At 36.8% G+C, this 19,840-nt stretch overlaps 1 protein-coding gene across 2 annotated transcripts in view; it reads left to right on the top strand.

Moving 5' to 3' along the window:
* Nucleotides 1-19,840, top strand: part of LOC122344870 (regulator of G-protein signaling 3-like) — a 74,897-nt gene that overhangs the window by 34,389 nt on the left and 20,668 nt on the right. For both annotated transcript variants that reach the window (XM_043238468.1, XM_043238464.1), the window contains one exon: nt 1,987-2,862. In XM_043238468.1, coding sequence (XP_043094403.1) covers nt 1,987-2,862 — 876 coding nt within the window. The remainder of the gene's footprint in view (nt 1-1,986; nt 2,863-19,840) is intronic.

Raw genomic sequence — 19,840 nt, forward strand, 5'->3', positions numbered from 1 at the left:
ATCAATAACTATTATTTTTTCATACCCCCCCAAGAACTACTAAAAATTACAGTACACAGGTTCATAATTTAAATAATACATAATGCATAATTCATTCTGAAGTGATGGTCATGGTAACCCACTAGTAACGACTCAAGTATTACCGAATACTTCAGAGGGAGTTACTAATTATTGGGATCAGTATTCTAAAGTGAAGATTATGGGAACTCATTAGTAATGACTAAAATAATTGTATGGTTTTGCGGGTTTTGTGAAATATTGAATATTAGTTATTCGGGTGTTACTACATCCTTCTAAAGGAATTACTAGGTTTTTGATCAGTATTCTAAAATGAAGATCGTGATAGCTCTCTAGCAGTCACTGAAACTTTTTTGAAAACGTTTTTGTAAAGTTCTGGTTAGTGCTGCTAAATTTAAATCATTACTAGTGGGTTATCATGATCGTCACTTTAGAATACGGGTCCAAATAACTAGTAGTTTCTTCAGAAAGATGTAGTAACACTTGAGTCATTACTATCCAAAACCTTTCATATAAACCCCACATTCATCTCAAAAGATTACAATGACGTCAGCTGATTTTAGGGATTATGATGATTTTCACTTTAGAATACTGATTCAAGTAATTAGTAATTCCTTTATAAGAACTTGACAGTTCTCGAGTCATTACTAATGGGTTGCCATTACCTTAATTTTAGAATTAATTATTTATTATGCATAATTCACATTAATTACAAACCTGTATGCAGTAGTTATTAGGAGTTCTCCAGGATATAGTTGCAGTTTCAACTGAGTGCTATTATTTACTAAATTGTTAATCAGAGTTTCTTGTTAGGTAATAGTAGTTATTACAATGTTAATAGTGCATTAGTCATTTGTTCCTGTTTAGTTATTCATAAACGATGGAACAGTATTCTAAAGTGTTACCCATGAATTAGTTACTCAAGTAGTAATTAATTATTCCCCAAAAGCACGTTTTATTTCCTTTCTTCTTCAGATGGGATCAATTTGCCATTTGCAGCATTATTTTTATTTAATGTATTTTTAATGTTTGTATTATATGGATGAAACAGGAGCACTGTCCACACTGTCTAAATTTCTACACAGAAATAAATATAAAGAATGAAAGAAAGTCCTCCATACATCTATAAAACCTGAAAGAAAAGCAAAGGCTTGGGTAAATATCTTGGCTATAAAAAAGAATACTTAAGTCATAATAAAATATTTCTCATTAAACATTCAGTCCTAAAATCGCTGACTTGAAGTCCATTTTATGTTTAATAATGTAATACCATGTGATTCTTATGATGAGTAAAACCCCATTTATAGATTTCTCAGAGGAAATTAGATAAATTTGTATTGTACAAATTTGCATTGTGGTTTTAATCCTGTGTTTTTTTGCACAGTCTCTGTACAAATTCCAGAGCAAATAACCTACCTTTTGCCTGTCTCCTCTGAGAAATCTAATCCCATCTGCCTGCGATTGCTGATATTAAATTTTCACTCCTCTTTTATACTCATGTGTTTTGGCTAACACGAATTACCATAAATTCTTTTTTCAACCTTCACTGTCTAAAATAACTACTTTTCTGTTTTTTGTTCGTTTAGCCTTTTATTGTACAAGAATTAATTTTTAGAAGGGACCAGGAATGGGGCATTATCCCCACTTTTAATATCAGCTATATTAGCATATTTATTTCAATATAATAAGACACAGACTGATTGTCCTGCACATGCTAAAACACGTTGCAATTTAAAGTAAATCAACATTGTAAATAATGGAGGTGACATCCAATATCTTACCCTGTCCTCGTGTCCTTAAACAATGATAAGATGATAAACACACAAGCCACATGTCACTTAACTTCACTTTGCGTGTTTGTTCACAAATATAACACAATATTTTCTGTAGCAGTTCTATAATAATCATTCAGTTACTGACTATAATTACAGATTGTAATATTGCACCACTGTGTTATTCTGTTGTCAGATGCTCGAACCCAAGCAGGATGAGCCATGTGACCTCAGGGGCCGGAGAATGACCTCTGAGGATGACCATTCCCTGGGCAACTTTTCCGATGCATCAGCCACCACTGCCAGTAGCCCTCAGTCCAGGAGCCTCAACCTGCTGGAGGATCTGTGTACCCCTCTGGAGGAGAACATCCACCTGGTTCCACCAACACCTCCGCCCTCCACTGAGGGAGAAGATGGGAAGAGCACCGAGAGCAGCATGAATGAGCTATGGAGGGAGGATGAAGGCAGGGAGAAAGAGGAGGAGAGGGAGAATACAGATCCAACGACGGAGGAGAAAGAAGAGCAGGAGTTCTTGCACGCACACGCAAGAGACTGTGAAGATGAAAAACCCCTGCTTGTTGACGAGGACAATGCTTCAGAGGCAGTGGACACGAACGCTCCACCCTCATCCTCTTCTTCATCATTTGTTATCCCCGAGCTGCGATTAGATCGGTCCTTCAGTGCAGACGCACTCTCCACCCCTGGCACAGATGAAGAGTATGAAGAAGATGAAGATGATGAGGAGGAGGAGGAGGAGGAAGACAGCGATGATAACTACCTGGAACGCAGTGACAGTAAAAGGAGGAGCATGGTAGAGGCCACTTCCTGCGAAAAGCACTCAGGTGGACTCAGCGTGCAGAATTCCTTGCGCAGACGCACACACAGTGAGGGCAGCCTTCTCCAGGACCCTCGCGCAACCTGCTTCACATCTGACAATGCCATCAACTGCATGGAGGTGGCCGGCACACACAAGGGCGGCTGGACACTTCCATCGCCCAAAACTCTGAAGAAAGAGCTGACTAAGAATGGAGGGTCCATGCACCAGCTGTGTATGCTCTTTTCTGGAAGAAAAGTAAGTCCTTCTTGTTCTTGTTAAGTGAGCATGCCAAATGGTTTATGACTCATTTCCTTTTGTCATGCTACTTGCTTAAGCTGATATACTAGTGAGGCCAAAGCAAGCATCACTATTACTCATACTCATACTCAACATTAGAAATTAAGGCAAGCTTATAACTTGTTCTTCACCATTTGCATTATGGGCAGTTGATATTACTTATCCAAATACCCAGACATTGGTCAGACTTAAAATTTTCAGATGAGTATAAAATCGGCAAGAAAATCCACTAGACTTACTTTAAAAGAGGGAAGTTGATTTGGATTTGAGCTTTTTTCACTTAGCAAAGCAAAACTAAGTGCAGCTAAAATAAAAAGCTAAGTAAAAGCAAAGCAAATACCTTTTAAGCTGGAAAGTCATGCATAGGTAAGCATCACTCTGTTCATCACTCACTGTCTTCACAAAAGCACATACACACCACACACAGAAATAGAAATGTCTCAACACAGCCCCGCTCTGCTGGTCACATGTGCCATATGGCTGGTGAAAATCAAAAGTTGGATTTTTATAATTTGCATTATAAACTGTACAGAACAAGGTAATAGTTTTGGTCCAATCTCTTCACATTAATTCACATCAATAATCACCTTGAGCAATAGAAGTACTGATATTTGTCTTCGTGAACACAGAATGTGTAAATGTTCCTGCAGATAAGTAGAGAAAAAATGTTAAATAGAGGAAAATTTCTAGCAACAGGTGATTAATTGGAAGGCAAATGTAAATGATGTAACATACAGTGCAGACAGTTAGATAGACAGAGGGAAAATATATAGATAGACAGACAGAGAGATTTAAGTGACAATTATCTTTTCAAGTTCAACTAATTTTATATTGCTCATCATTCCTTATCTAATTTTATCCTATACATCTGTTCATATGGCTTAGAATGTACATAGCGCTGCACTCTCAGTTTTGTCCACTAAGTGGCGTTCTGACAATTTATTTTGGTCTCTAACTTGACATGGTATTTAAAGATGTTGTCTGGAACAGTTTTAAGACCACATATTTATATGCATGCCATGATGGAAAGACTTTTTGTGTGCAAGCAAGAGTGTGTGTGTGTGTATATATATATATATATATATATACCCTTACTTTTATCAGCGGCCATAACTGACAGTATTAATCTTTCATTATTTAAAAAAAAGTCATTATTTACTCACCTTTGATGTCACATTCCCTTCTCTTTTTTTGGAAAAGAGATCTGTCATCTGTCATTTTGACTTGACCATAGTCCAACCACAGTCTAAAGTATAAAGATAAATTTTGGGGGATTTATAGGTATTGATTTGTTCTTATTAATCTTGATTATTCACCACTTTCTGGACAAGTTGTAATGAACTGCTGCATCAATAGAGTCTCATGAACGTGCAGTAATGACAGCCTGGATATTCATTAAATAATATGTTACATTTCAGTTTGTTAATAACTGTTGTTATTAGTAATTCAATTATTAGTACTTTAGTCACTGATCACTTTTCAAAAAGTGATTATAGTGCCTATACACATTTGTAAATAGTTCAGAAGGCATATTATCTTAGATAATGCAGTGTAATACGGCTTGTAACTCACCTCTGTTCCTTTGCAGTTCACATAGGAAAATATGGAACAAGACCATTAATTCAGCACTCCAATGATGTCAGCTCTCACCTCTTTCTTAGCCACAGGCAGTTTTTTTAGGCCTGTGTCTGGTGCATAATGGGACTATAAATATCCTAAATGTGCACATGATCCTGTGTCTGTCTGTGCATGCATTTGGACAAAATTAATGCCTTCCTAGAATAACTGCAGAGGGGAGAAAGGACAAACATTTTCACGGTGTCTGAAAAATACAAGACAAGGCAACTCTTTACTTGTATTTATAATAATTTGGTAGTTTTCAGTGAATATAAAGAGAGTGGCATCATTTAAAAATCTGTCTGTCTGTCTACAAGTGAGCATGGCATATATCAGGGTACGCTAGTAGGTAAATGACAAACAGCTGAAGGTAATGAAACAATTATCAGTGCAATGGGTGAAGGGAACTGAAGTCCAAAACAAATAAAGACCCTGAAGAGTGCCCTCTGGTGGCTGGCACAACCCTGGTCAGCCATCCCAGAAGAGCAGATGGAGCAGAAGATCCCCATGGCAGAGGAGATGACCACCACAGTAAGGCTGACAGGACCAAAGGTTCTCTCAGTGATGCTGACAGTGTTGAATACCACTTCAGTGGAGCTGGCAACGCAGATTACCCCACTGGCTGACCAGACGGGACTGCAATAAAAAGCAGGGGTTAGTAATAGCCTCTATGGTCATAACCTGACATGTAGACAGTTCAGCAACAGTCTCTGTCTGTGACAGGACAGACTAAGAGTTCAGGAGTGGGCACCATTGCCCCCTGAAGTTGGCACCACTGACTCAGGAAGTTCTGCAGCAGAAGTCGCCACCTTGGGAGGAACTAGAGTAGGCTTAGGAGTGGATTAGAACAAGCTCAGGATTGAACATTGAGTGGGCTCAGGAGTAGATTCAGTGGGCATTGGAGCAGACTTGTAGAAAGGAGCAAACTCTGGAATGCAATTGATTGAGACTTGAGGAGCAAACACATAGTCCAGAACTGACTCTGGAGCAGAATTGTGAAGTATAACAATCTTTGGAGTAACTTCATAGACTCGAGTGAGCTCAGGAGTAGACTGATAGACTGGAATGGCATCAGGAGTGAACTCGTAGACTTGGGCAGACTCTAGATCAGTCTCCAGAGTGGAATGTACTCAGACTTGAATGGGCTCTAGATTGGACTCTGAAGGCACCCTGAATGGAGCGGACTCTGTGGGCTCCTAGACTGGAGCAGGCTCTACAGTGGACTCTGCGGGCTCCTGGATTTGAGCAGGCTCTGGAGTGGTCTATGGGAGCTTTCAGAATGGATTAAACTCCAAAGTGGGCTCTTGGGTGGGAACATGCTCTGGACACAACATTTCTGAACAGGAATGGGTCATTTCTGACAGGAGCAGGCTATGGAGTAAACTCTAAGGGCTCCTGGACTGGAACAGGCTCTTGAGTGGACTCAGTAGCAGCACATGCATGCAGAACAGTCAAAAGGTGAATGGAAAAGATGGCCTTCTTGATTATGGCAGCAGCAGTGAAATCTGGTGATTGTGTAGCAGCCTCTGATACCACAGGAGTCGAGCCCTCCAGGACCCCCGGACTTGGGACCACCGGATTTTACTTTGCTGTCTTCCTCCTTCTTGATCTTTGTTTTTCTAGTCAGAAGCCTCACTGTACTCTGGGGGTGTGGAACCGGATTTTGGGCATCTCTGCGGGCACTGCAGAGATAGTAAATAAAACATAATCAAGAGTTTTTAATCCTTCAATCTCCCACAGAGATAAAGGGTTTTCAAGGCATTCGTTAAGGCAACACATTTAGTGGTCCCACATATGGGATTTTTATTTCTGTCCCCCTGTGAGTATGATCCCCGGTACTAAGTACAGTCTATATCTTCCATCTTTTGTCACGTTATGTTGCGTGTTTTACAGAGAAAGAACTAGGTGAATATGTACCAAACTATATTGTGGGCTTAGCTGGACTTTGATGAGTATGTGTGGGCTATATATATTACATTTTACTGGGAAAGTGCTTATGTACAGCCCTCACATCATCAGTCTTGCGTTCTGCATTAGTTTTCAGATGACTCAGCTATTGTGGGTTGTGTTAACAGAAGATAGGAGTGTGGTGAACAGTTTTGTAGCATGAAGGGGCTGAATGACCTCCAGCTTAACATCACAAAGACTAAAGAGCAGGGATTTTAGGAGGCAAAAAACGTTCCTGAACTCAGCATCAGAAGATGGAGGTGGACATTGTTGAGGAGTATTTGTACATGGGCGTCCGTACTAATTTTAAACTGAGCTGGACAAAAATCAAGATACTTTGTGTACTGAAAACAGTGTAACAGTTGTGTTATTTTATTAACCTACAAATTGTTGTGAAACATTACAGAAAAAAAGGCATGAAAACAACCGTTTTCACATCTGACCTCATTGCATACAGTATGTATTTGTAAAAGTTTCCCTTTTAGATACAGCATTTATAGGAGGAGAGTATTTAAATCATGAAACAATAATGAAGACTAGATTGAGACTTAATGGGCCAGTTTTACTAACATCTTGTGTCAGCGCAAACCGTTTTTTGGCATTGGAATTTGGAATACTGTCAGGTTTTACTAAAGATATGCAGTGATGAAAAGGCATGGACACAGTCATTTTTTGTCTAGTTTTATTGAATTTGCATTTGTAGGAGTTTTACTTTCAGGTGCAAAACTTATGGGAGGAGAGTATGCAAATTAATCACGCAAAATGTTTTACTAATGTTTGAGCTTGTCAAATTACTGGCATTCGCACTGTTATTTATTGCTCCAAAAAACATGTCTTAAGCTATATTGCGTATGAAGTGGCTGGAATTATTGCTTGAGGAGGCACGTCTGAGATCAGAGTGTATGTGCTGGAAGGGAGAGGATTTTTTTCCACACATATTAATATTTGAAATGCCAGAAGAACACATCATCAGTATTTTTAATTTGCTTCAGGAAATAAAAGACGAACCCTCGTCTAGGAGTCACTCAATATCACATCTGTCTATCTTCTAGCAAACCTTCTTTTTTTGGCCTCCAGTTACTTTATTATTTATTTATTCTTGATTTGTGACTTAACTAATTTGCGCTGAGCTTGGTATATTGCGTTGATTGAAACAGTTAGGTACAGAAAGATACATCTTCACATCTTCTCTCCAAAAAAAGCAGAGCACTTGGAGGCAATTGAAAATAGACATTTGTTGCCGTTTCACTTGCCGTCTGCATTTCTGAATCATTACTGGGATCTTTTATAGCTGGGACTGCTCTATCTTTTAGTATCAAATGAAAAATACTGCATCAAGCTTGGCCTTGTTTATAAAATTTCGTCAACAATCACATGTGAAAACAATATTATCTTTCCCTTACAACCAAAACACACTTCTTTGGAGACATTTTTCCAGAGCGAGTCATGTGCAGTGCATGGCTCTCTCTCTCTCTCTCAGGCACATCCTTGCAGGAGAAATACCCATGAAGTTCAAACCTCATCTACGTCATGAAGACTAATGATTGAAAAAAGACTCTCCAAACCCGTATAAACCATACAGAAATACTTCCTGCAATCACCTGCAGAAATTTGCATTCCTATCAGCACTATTTTGGATCACTCTCATGCTTTGCCCTGCTTAGTATATCTGGCCTAAAGTGTTTAATGTTCAGTTATGTTGGAACCTATTACACTGGGTTGCCATAGAGGTCAGGAGTGGAGCGTTTGCTGAGGATGGATCTGTCTTTGCCGCTTTACTTAAGAACAGTTAAGCATGCTAATGTGTGCTGTTCACTGCTAACAGTTTCTTCACTAGCTATTATTACATAACGGTAGTGTGTCAAAAATGTAATTAAAAATTAAATGTTCTGTCAGGGAACCATATAAATCACATAATATGGCAAATTAACTTAACTTAAATTAATTTTATCTAATTATTTACCTAAATGATTAATGTTGATTAACTAAAATGATTAGTTGCTGTTGTACATGTAAATAATATAAATCCAACAAAATCTTTCAGTGTATGGTCTTTAAAATATTTTTTTTTGTCTTTAGGAAAATTATTTTATATTTTATTATAAAATATGTAGGTTTTTACTAAATCATAAATATAATTTGAGAAAACAATTTATACATATTAGCATAAACTTATCCTAATAATAATAGGAATGTTTTAGCTTTTTACAGAAGATTATGTTATATTTAACATAATAACGTCATAAATCATTAATCATAAACTGCATTAGTTCACATTCTGTTGATATATGTATATAGGTGAAAGTGCAGTATTGACAACAATGATCAGTCTCATGATTGTGATTTTTAATAAAATGATTGTTCTTATCAGTTTAACCTATATGCAAAATATGTGAGTTTATTTCTCAGACTTTTGGTCAACTAAAGGTTTGCTTATCAATGCACAGGACAGGTTGAATAAATATGATAAACACAAAAGACAGCACTGAGACTAAAAGTGGGGTCACATTTAATGAATTTCATCCGTTTCGATAGGAAAAAAGAACACTTGTGTGCAGGAATAGTCAGAACCACCTGTTTTCCCGGAAGACTGTCTGCAGACCCATCTATGTAGGCCACTGTGGGCCAATCAGGTTTTTGGAACAGGGCTTGAATCTGACATGGAGATTGAACGATCGTGTGATTTCACCTACAGAATAACTACAGAGTATTTGATGGTGGATTTCATGGGACAGCAGTTTGGGTTTGCCATTTCCTGTGGATGCTCGTCAAAACGAATTAAGCACCCGTAACCTTAATAATGGCTGGCATGCTTTAATGCTTATTAGTTTTGGAAGACAAGAGAAAATTAAAAAAATATGCAACACAAAGAAAAATATGTAATCCACTCTGAAGGAACTCTGCCTGTTTATTTGAATGATATGCTGGCCTTTTGTAGAAGGCCTGTGGGAATCTATGGGAGTTTAACACAAAATTTATTTCTATATTGGACTATTTATTTATTTAAATCTATTCTTTGCCGTTTTTTTCATTGGTGGCCTACGTCAGCTATGAACAGAACGTACTTATCGAGTCTCAAAAAGCTGAAATTATTGAATCTCAGATTTTACTGTTTAATTGAATGTATTTAAAACTATATAAATTAACTAATCATGTCTAGTATTATCTAACTACACATGTGGGTCAGGAAATAAGGTCGACTGCTTCAGAGCAAAATATGGTTTCAAATGAAAATCTTTCAATTAGTCCTACTGTTTAGCCTCAGAAGACTTGAATGCAGCACAGAGTTAAGTTAATTGTGACTGTACTTTTATCTTTCTGCTATATGATTCATATTGTTATGATATAGTGTAGCTTTAGTGATAGGGATTCACTTAATTGCCACAAAGGTATCTATATAGTAATAATAACACACATCTAAAATGATAAAAAAATACTATTCAAATGATTTCAATAATTTAATTCGTACCCCCCTGCATGAAATGTTTTTCATAGTCTTCACATTAGTCTATCAAAACTAATTTCTCATTGAAAGCAATGGGCTTACAGTTAAAATAAAAACACTAAAGGGCTCTTTTGATGTCTGTCTACTCACATACGCAAAACACTTGGACAAACAGCTGTATTTGGCGCCTCGGGAATTAGAACGGGTTGTGATATGTGATAGATGTGTCTGCATACCCAGCTGTTTTAAATGTGAGAACCGAATATCAGTTACACTCTCAGCAGGACACAGATGCCTGTAAAAGACAAATGGTGTTGAAACTGGCATCTAAAGATGGGTTAAATATAGTCAGTTTTGCTCAAATTAAAGTATACTTTAACACAGTTTAAAATCTGTTGACGTTACTACTGCAACTGCAGTCATATCATACTGTTTGAGCGCAGAACCTGTGATGAAGAAATGTTTAGGAAATGACATTAATGTTATACAAAAAACATACTGGCATCATACTGTCCTTTTAGATTAACTCATTTTCACTTAATAAAATGGCGGCAAACATTTCTGGTGGCTGACTGCAGTATAGGTCATAAAACCCACTCTCTTCATGTACACAAACTAAAAAAACATTTCAAATACATTTTTCCGCAAAGATGGTTTTCATCATCTTCGTGGTTTTCATCATTTTTCCACAATTTGCTTTTAGTTCATTATATAATGTTACAAAAATGGTGGGTGGTGTCGAGGTTGTGTGCATGTGATTGGGTCTGAAGGAATTTTGGGGCGGGGCTTATATACAATGGCTCCACCTTACGATCACTGCTGCACCAGCTCCAAAGGAATCAAGATTATGCTCAGCTCTAAGGAAATCACTGCTCTAAATGACATCTCACTGTAGTATGCAAAAGTCAAATCAGTTAGATGTGAGGTACCATTTCAATTAATTTCTTAAAAGCTTGGTCGACCAGACATCCTAACTGACACAATAATTTAAAAGAACTGGGTCAATGATCAATGACATATTGACAAATAAAATTGCCATGTTCATGAATGAATCAACTAGTTCGAACAAATTAGTGGAATGAATGATTCTATGACTCATTTGAATAAATGATTCAGTGACTCATTTGATTAAGACTTGTCGCCATCTTTTAGTGGGTATAGTTTCATATATAATGATATGATTACATTTTCCCCAAGCATTTCATATATATGTGTTCAAAATGCCATGTTTAAAGCATTAATTTCATAACATTATTTATCATAATTGCAATGTAAAAACAATGTAACTTTGGTTTTAATTTGTAACAGCTCTATAGTTTATATTGTTGAGGAGTGTAAATAATTAAAGGATTTTCAACAGTATGTAGCTTTATTCATTTCACAAATGACTACAAGAGCAGGTTATTGATTAATTAATACATATTTTCACTTAGTTTTGTGAAAAGTTCTTAATGTAATGACCTCAGAACATTATTTTTAATGTAGTGCATGATTTGTTAATGCGGTGATGACAACAATGCTGTATGTCTTTGACGCACCAGCTCTCTCTGCTGTTTGTAACAATGCATTGGGCAAGCTTTTTTCCAGCGACACTGTACATGTCCTGTTATTCAGTTGCATAATTGAGTATATTACTGGAAGAGTTGCACGAGTGGTTGACGTTAAATCACTGCAGCCCATCAGGCGTCATAGACGGAGGGTTATTTGCAGCTGTGTGTTTTACCCCACTGCGGTTGCCATAGCAGAGCTGGTGCCAGTGTGGCGGTTCTGACAGACGCAGTGCCTCGGCTCACTGTAGAGCAAGCCAATGATGCAGTACAAGTGTTTGTAAATGAGTTAAACCTGCCGTGTAACAGCCAGTTACCGTAAGTTATTGGGCTGTGTTGTCATGGTTTCAAAACCTCTGGCTGGCATGGCACTGCGTTTTAAAGCGTGAAGAGGGGGATTTTTATTGGGTGTTTTTGAAACTGTACAGGTTTGTTCCTTAAAGGAATATCTCTTCTCAGAAATGAATTTCTCATGGTCTTTTACGTCATGAACATAAAAGAGAAGGAAAAACATCCTACCTAGCTAATATTTCCTTTTGCATTTTATTACATATTTGTTTTGGTTAACTATCCATTATACTTTCGCGTTTTGCTCGGCCGTGGTCTGTATCTGTGTCCGAGTATCCGCCATTTACAGGTCAGCGTGTTTAACCCTGAGACTCCACGACACCAGACACCTCTGCACAAATTCATGGAGTCTTTGTGTCTCTCAGGAAGCCTAAATTATCCACATGCTTTTTGGCTTTCATGAGGCCTTGATGAGTTTGACCCTTCTTTTCCTGTTATAAAATCCCAAACCCTGAACAGATGCTTTTTCGAACACAATTAAAAGCATTCACGTGTATGTTTTTCCCGAACGCTCCAACTTATTAAGTAAATAGATAAATACATGTAACACTTTAGTGAGATTTGGTTTATAAACTATTAACTATAGCTGCTTATTAGCATGAATATTACTAGCATGCTGGCGGTTTATTAGCCTTTTATCAGCACAATTAAATTCAAGTTTATTTTTATAGCACTTTTCATATTGATGCGCATTATTATTCTGCATGACCATATTTTAGATCAGTTAATCCAACCCCATTTCTAAACATAACAACTACAATAATGACTATCAATAGCTGCAAATTACGAGTGCATGTAATTAATTTTTTTTCTTCTTCTTCTTCTTCTTCTTCTTCTTCTTCTTCTTTGTATTTTTTATTATTAATGAGAATTTACCCTCAAACTGAAATGTGGCCCAAATATTTTATTTTATTTACTTGTTCAGTTAATTTATTTGTTATTGCCTAGCTTTTCTCATAAAACTTGGCATTAGGCCCTATTATTGGATCTTCTACAAAAATTGCTTGCGATATCATCAGCATTCTGTGTTTCCTGGAGAAATGCAAATACCCAACTGGTCTGCCTAATCTGAGCTACACGAATGCTGAGATTTCAATGGAATGCCGTTGAAAGTGACTCAGAGATGCTTGAATGGACGTCTCAATGAGTTTCAAAAGCTGGAACACTTAAGAATAAACTGCTGTTGGATTTTGACCCATATAGTCTTGAGAGAGGAAGTCTACGGGACTCTGAACCGCACAACACAATATTCACAAACATCCTTCATCACAGGATGCCACCACACACACAGGAAGAGGCTACGTTCTGTTTTAACAGAGATCAATAAGAGCAGGAAAGCCGGTTAACGCGCTCACATTCACACATACACACACATTCATCATTACCGCCTTTAACACTTGTCATTACTATTGTTTTTGATTACATAGCGGTGCATGCCTCACTATTATAGTTACTTAGGTTCTATGTAATCTAGTTCCTTTTTTAAGTAACTAGTAATGTAATCTATTACTTTTTGATTTAGAAGTTAATTTGTCAGCTAAGTAACTTACATTCATGACTGACATGATTGAAGACAAATATTATTAGCTATAAAATGATTATAAAGTCACTTTTTATATTAAGTGGACTTAACTACTATGTACTTAAATCAAAATAAATTGCGCTCATATTCCAAAACACTTTTGCTGCTATTGAGGTGGGATATGGGTAACGTTAGGGACAGGTTTGGTGCTACGGATTTATTTAAGGGTGGGTTAAGGTGTAAGTAATGGGTCAACACTGTAATTATAAATGTAATTACAGAAACGAATTGCATATACGTAGGTGTTTTTTAAAATATAAGTACAATAAGTGCATCGTATCAAATTATTTAATTAAATGTGAGTGCATAGTTGTTAAGGCCACCTAATATAATGTGGGACCCAAAATGATATATACAATTATAAAATATAACTGTCAAGTTTCAGCTGTCTGTTGCCCTCTGCTGCAGCCAATAAAAATGAAACGAAAAAACGAAACAGAGTTATTATTGTTTCTTTTGTTAATTTATTAAAAATGTAACATTAGTTAGTTTTATGCCTTTTTATTGTATCCCTGTCATGTGCTATTTTTCTTCTTTCACTTTGAGTGCGATCTCATCTAAAGTGATTTCAACTATTTATGAAAGTGATCACAAGTGTTGTGTTGTCCACTTTTGATCAGATCGCTCAAAACAGGGCCCAAGAGCAGTTTTGCACTCACCTTTACTTTGAAACACGAACAACCATGTGCTGTTTGAGAGTCTTAACAGATGTGCGTATGACGTGTGAACCGTGTATGCGTGCATCGGTTTAGTGTACATGAACGCACATGACACCTGCTAGCTCCTACAACAGGTTCCTATTTCTAGCTCTGCTATAGGCCTTTCCTTTTCCTGTCTTTCTTTAGCTGAGTCACTCTCCATTGTGAAACGGGAACTCTCGGGAGCAGAGTTATGTCCTCAGAGTTCTTATCCACATCAGTCTCACCCACAACCAGCACAATGCAAGGAAACTCCAGTCCCGAGCCCTCACAGAGACTAACACAGCATAAACAGGAGAGGTCAGTTAGAAACACGCATTGTCCATGTGTAACCTACAAGGAGAGGAGGGAAATAATAATAAAAGAAAATGCGAAGGAAAATTAGGCCTGCGGAAACTGCGATTGCCCAGAAAGAAATAGCAGGGCTGACCTCTGTGTTGGATACTGCAGTAGGAAATACTGTTTTCAATTAAGTTTCTCCTAGATTTGTCGAATGAAGCCAGCCAGAAGCAATTCAGAAGATTAAATGGGAGGATAAATGGAATAATAAAAGTTGTTAGTAACTCTTTAGATTGCAAAAGTTGGGTTGTGCAAGTATAAATCCCAATAATAGTATTATTATTACTATTATTATTAGGAATTAAAAGGAATAGATTACCAAAAAATGGGAATTTGCTCAATTGCACTCTCCCTTAGGCTATAAAAAATATAGAGTTTGTATATTTGGAGAAATTTAGCATTTCATCACTTGCTTACCAATGGGCCGAGTTCGTACTTCCGGGTTTTTTGGCTTCCGAATTGACCCACATGGGTAAACTTATTTTTCTCACACCTGATTCGCTGATACTGTACATATCGAAAAGCCGGACCACTTGCAGACTTTCTTTTAATGCGAAGGTTGTGGTTATGCTGTATATGGTCTTAGAAATGAATGATATTTTAGTTTCATGGGCATAATAGGGCATTTATTTAAAAAATAATAATAATAAAAAACAAAACAATAAAAAGGCTAACACATTCTTCATTCTTGTGTTGTTATCTGGATGATCCTCAGCTTTTGTTTGTTGTTCATGAAACCCATGTTTGTCCCGAAACAGTTTAAAATATATATTTTAGGTCCCACAAATTCTTTGGTTTTCCAGTATCTTTTTGTGTTTTTGAACCCTTTCCGATAATGACCAGTAATTTTGGGATTCATCTCCAGCTGTGGTCCACGGAGAGCGTTCAGCCGCTCAGATTCTCCTTCTCACTGTGCATTACGGCGATATAGATACACATCCTCTTCCAGGGAGTTTTGTAACATTTTATATTGATCGGAAATTTAAATGTTTGACCTGATGGTGGAAATGGGAATTTTTTTTCTTATATCTTTTCTTAAAGCTGCTTTAGAAGCTCAATTATCTTTTGCTGCACATCAGAAATAATGTCATGTTCATAGTCACCATGGAGTGCTCAAAAATGTGAATATTTTACTAATAAACATTTCTAGGGGTGCCGATAATTGTGTTCAACGTGTATTTGAGAAAAACATTTATTTCATAATGATATTAACCCTATTTTAAATTCTTATTGTAAAATGAAAGCATGTAATGTTTTTAAAATGAAACATCAAAAGCATTAACAATGCAGACAATGCATATTTTGTAATAACTGTCAAACACTGTTACACTATGCATGCTTATCGTATTTAAACTAGCATGTCTAGCCTTTGTTTTTTTCTTTTTTACTTCCAAAACCATGGCTACTGAAAAAGTGAGCAGGCACTTGCTGTAGTTTAGAACGAGAAGGATGTATAACGGAATGTGTGAGCAACAAAACAATAATACGTCCCTACATAAAGAACTTATTAGATGTAATTACATGCATGGTTACATCTGACTGCAGTATGAGACTGGTTGTGTGTGTGTGTGTGTATACTATCAGTAATTCCAGGGCTCTCTATATTTCAGCAGTATGGCCACATGGGATTTGAGGTATAATCTGCCTCCTCAATGCGTCTGTCTTCTGTCTTTATTGTTTAATATAGCTTTCTCGACATGTTTCCTAACAGATTTCCCTTTTTTTGTCCTGGTTTCTCTCTCTCTTTCTTTCTCTGCGGTGCGGCCCATGTGGGTAGGTTATTTTTAGCTCAGGGCCAGTGCGCAAACCCCGACTCATGCTGCGAGAAATTCAGACGAAGGGTTAGAGCATGTGTTTTGTGGTATGCACAGGAGGGCATGAGCCAGCAGTGTTTTCCCAGAGACTGGGATTCAGGGTCTTTTACAGTGCCAACAGCATTCAGCTTATCTTAACATTCACAAAGCTCATATTAAAGACCCTACTGTCCTCGTGAAAAAGACGATTTTAGCTCGCTCTTAAAAAGAGTCTCTATTACTGAAATAATATGCTGTAAAAGAATATAATGAAATAATGAAAAACTGAATATGAATATTATATTAGTTTAACTTCAGTGTTTTTATGCAACACTTTATTTTATGGTTACACAATATTAGTCATTTATTAGTGCTAATTATACTACACTTCCGAATACCTAAACTTAACAACTACTTTACTAATTATTAATAAGAATCAAATTGAGAATTTATTGAGGGAAAAGTGTTACCCATTTAAGTGACCTTTCATTATTACTGTATAATGTACAGTAAAGTTTTTTTTAAATAAAATGTTAATTTCAAGTAAGTGATTAAGTACACTTCTTTTTCACATGGTTGTTGATGATACGCACACACGCTCCCAAAACTGCGTTAAAACAACTCAATTTGGGTTATTTTTAACATAACCTGCTGGGTTGTTTTAATTAACTCAAATATTGATTGGAAAATTACAATTGAACCAAACATAGGATGGAAATTAAAAAGGAGACACAAAAATTACTAGAGACAACAGTAAAAATGTGAACATAAGTGAAAACATGGGCAAACCCCATGGGCAAATCAACATCAATATAAGACAAATCAAATTCTGCAGTATAGTTTGCAACTTTACATACTCTTTTAACAAGCATTTTAGAATTTTAGTATATTCTCTATTGTCCTTTTTAACCGAAACAGCTGCGATTCTCATGCTGGTGTATCGTTGAAATCTGAGCAGCGGATGGGCTGCTATTCCTCGGGAAACTACAAAATTCAGACCATGGCCATGCATCTCACCCGTAGCTGAAAGAAGCTGACGTGTGAATAAAATTAACAACACAACAACACGCTGGGGACTTGCTCTCTCCTGAGAAAAATGAAAACCCAGCGATCCGCCTGTAACCCAACGGCTAGGTTAAAGTGCCCGCTCAAAGAGAGGGGAAGTGAGATTAACCCAGCCACTAACCCAACACCTGGGGTACACAAAAACTACCCAACAGTGGAAAAATAACCCAACGGGCATAACCCATCAATAGGGTGAAAAAAACAACCCAGTGTTTTTAAGAGTGCAGGCTATTACTCATATAGTGCATGGTTACTGACAGCATTATACAGTGTGAAAGTATTATTGAAGTTTGCAAACATCATATTATTGATGCCTGCTGTATTATTATTGCATTAGGGATTTAAGTAACGTCATAGTAACCACTCTGAACGCTTTAGCAGGATCTAGGTTAAAAGCACTCAGAACACCCCAGCAGCTGATAAGCAATGACCTGGCAACCAAAAATTGTAAAAACAGTCCAGTTGATGCACAATTGTGATGTTCAGTAGTCCTCTGTATTGGAACATAACTATGGCCACCCTTTAGTGCGCCAATACACACACGTCACCATAGTTAAGAATATGGCCCACCTGCTCTGGAATAAATAAATACAGTTATAGCGACATGAACTGTGCAATGAACTGTTTACATAGCAATCTGACACTACAGTCTATACTAGCCAGAGAGTGAGAAACGCTTCACCCAACATAGCCTACATCAACCAGTCCATGAAGCCTTATCCTCACTGTTTAAGCTTTATCCTTACAGGTTTTACACAATTTTCTATTATAACGTCCCTGTTGTCAGTGCTGGATACCACATATTTAGATAATTATGGCATTTATTACCAGAGAATGATAGCTGAATAAAGATATTTAGGTTATTTGTTTGCCACAGTTTGGTTTATCTTGATCACTGCATGGCCCAAGAATAGTTTTCTGTAAAGTTTCATTGAAACAGTGTTTTTCAAAAACTGACGTGATCTTACTTGGCAAGTGATGGAAACATAATTCATAAACATCCTGTTGAGAAACATTAGGGTAAACATTGTTACATCTGCAATCCACCTGAAGGCTTGGCATGACTGTTTTATAGAAGCCTGCTGGTCACACACTAATGGATTTTCTCTAACGTCATTTTATGTGTGTGCGTTTACGTCAGTATCATTCTAATGTTTTTACTTGGCATTTTAGTGGGCTCTTTTCATTGGAGAACAGCATTTTGTACATAAACTCTGGGGAAATCCTTCTGAAGCAAAGCTGAGCCACTCTCTTTAAAGCACACCGGTGTTTATTTTCTCAGTCACTGCTATTTTGGACAGAGTCCAGAGCATTAAAGGAATCGTTCACCCATGAACTAAATTCAATTCTGCTACCATCTACTCCAATCAGTCTGATATATGCTGGTGCTCTTTTCCAAGAAAGCATAAAATCATTAATCAGTAAACACATCAGTAATGTAAAAGAAAATGAATGAATTAGTTAGATAAAAATGCTGTCAAACAATGAATCATATTTAATCTATAATATTTGTTGTGTGCTGTGCATATTTATTATGTATATATAAATACACACCAATGCATGCATTTAAGAGAAAGGTTTTCAGGGTGCAAGGTTTCTGTATCTAGTAATAAAATGTAATTTTTTTCATCATAATAATTCAATTCTTTTATTGACGCTTTTCTTTATATTTATGTCATCCTTGTATTTCATTTACACCCATATAACTTGTATGCCATGTTTCTAGTCTACCAAAGCCAAAATTAAAGTATTATTCACAAAAACCTTCCTCTCTGTAATACTGAAATACTGTTGTTCATGCAGTGTGTTTGGCTACAAAATGGAATGCCATTTGGCATTCATTACGTAAAACTTAGTGGGAAACATTTCCTGCTGGGATGCACCAAGTTTGTGCATGTAAACGTGAAAAAGATTTGAGAGGCATAGTGTAAAACATGATTTTGTGAACTATTACTTTATCTCTTAAATTCTTAGATACAACGTACAGCTAATTCGATACAATACGCCAGCATTACTGATGGATTTCAGTGTAAACACATATATGGAAGCCCATTTTTACATGCAAAAGTATCCTATTGTGTTCATTTTTTGTTTGTCTTGCTCTTTTGAGAATATATCCTCAAAATTTTAGTGATGCTGAAATTGACAATGAGAGTCATGGCTAAAGCTTCAACTTGCGCATCTTGATATAGTCCATTGTGGATTTTGCATGTGTTTAGGAGCATGATTCTGTTGTAGAAGCCAGCCTCTTATCATATTAAGCTTTTTAACAGACAGTAATGTTTGCTTCAAGTTGTTTAATTAGATCTATTCTTTCCTCTAGCAGTAAAATGTTCCCCATGTCACTGGCTTCAACACAATCCAACATGATTCATCCAAACCCATGCTGAACAGTTGCAGAGGTGATCTTTTAATGAAATTCTGCAGAATCTCCCTCTAAAAGCATATTTGCTAATTACTGCCAAAAAAGTTGTTTTTTCATTATTTCACGTTTCAAAAACATGTCAAATTTGTTTGGATGTTCATTTTATAACTTCAGACGGAGTATTTTGTAG

The sequence above is a fragment of the Puntigrus tetrazona genome, chromosome 5, assembly GCF_018831695.1.
Source record: "Puntigrus tetrazona isolate hp1 chromosome 5, ASM1883169v1, whole genome shotgun sequence".
NCBI classification, from domain to species: domain Eukaryota; kingdom Metazoa; phylum Chordata; class Actinopteri; order Cypriniformes; family Cyprinidae; genus Puntigrus; species Puntigrus tetrazona.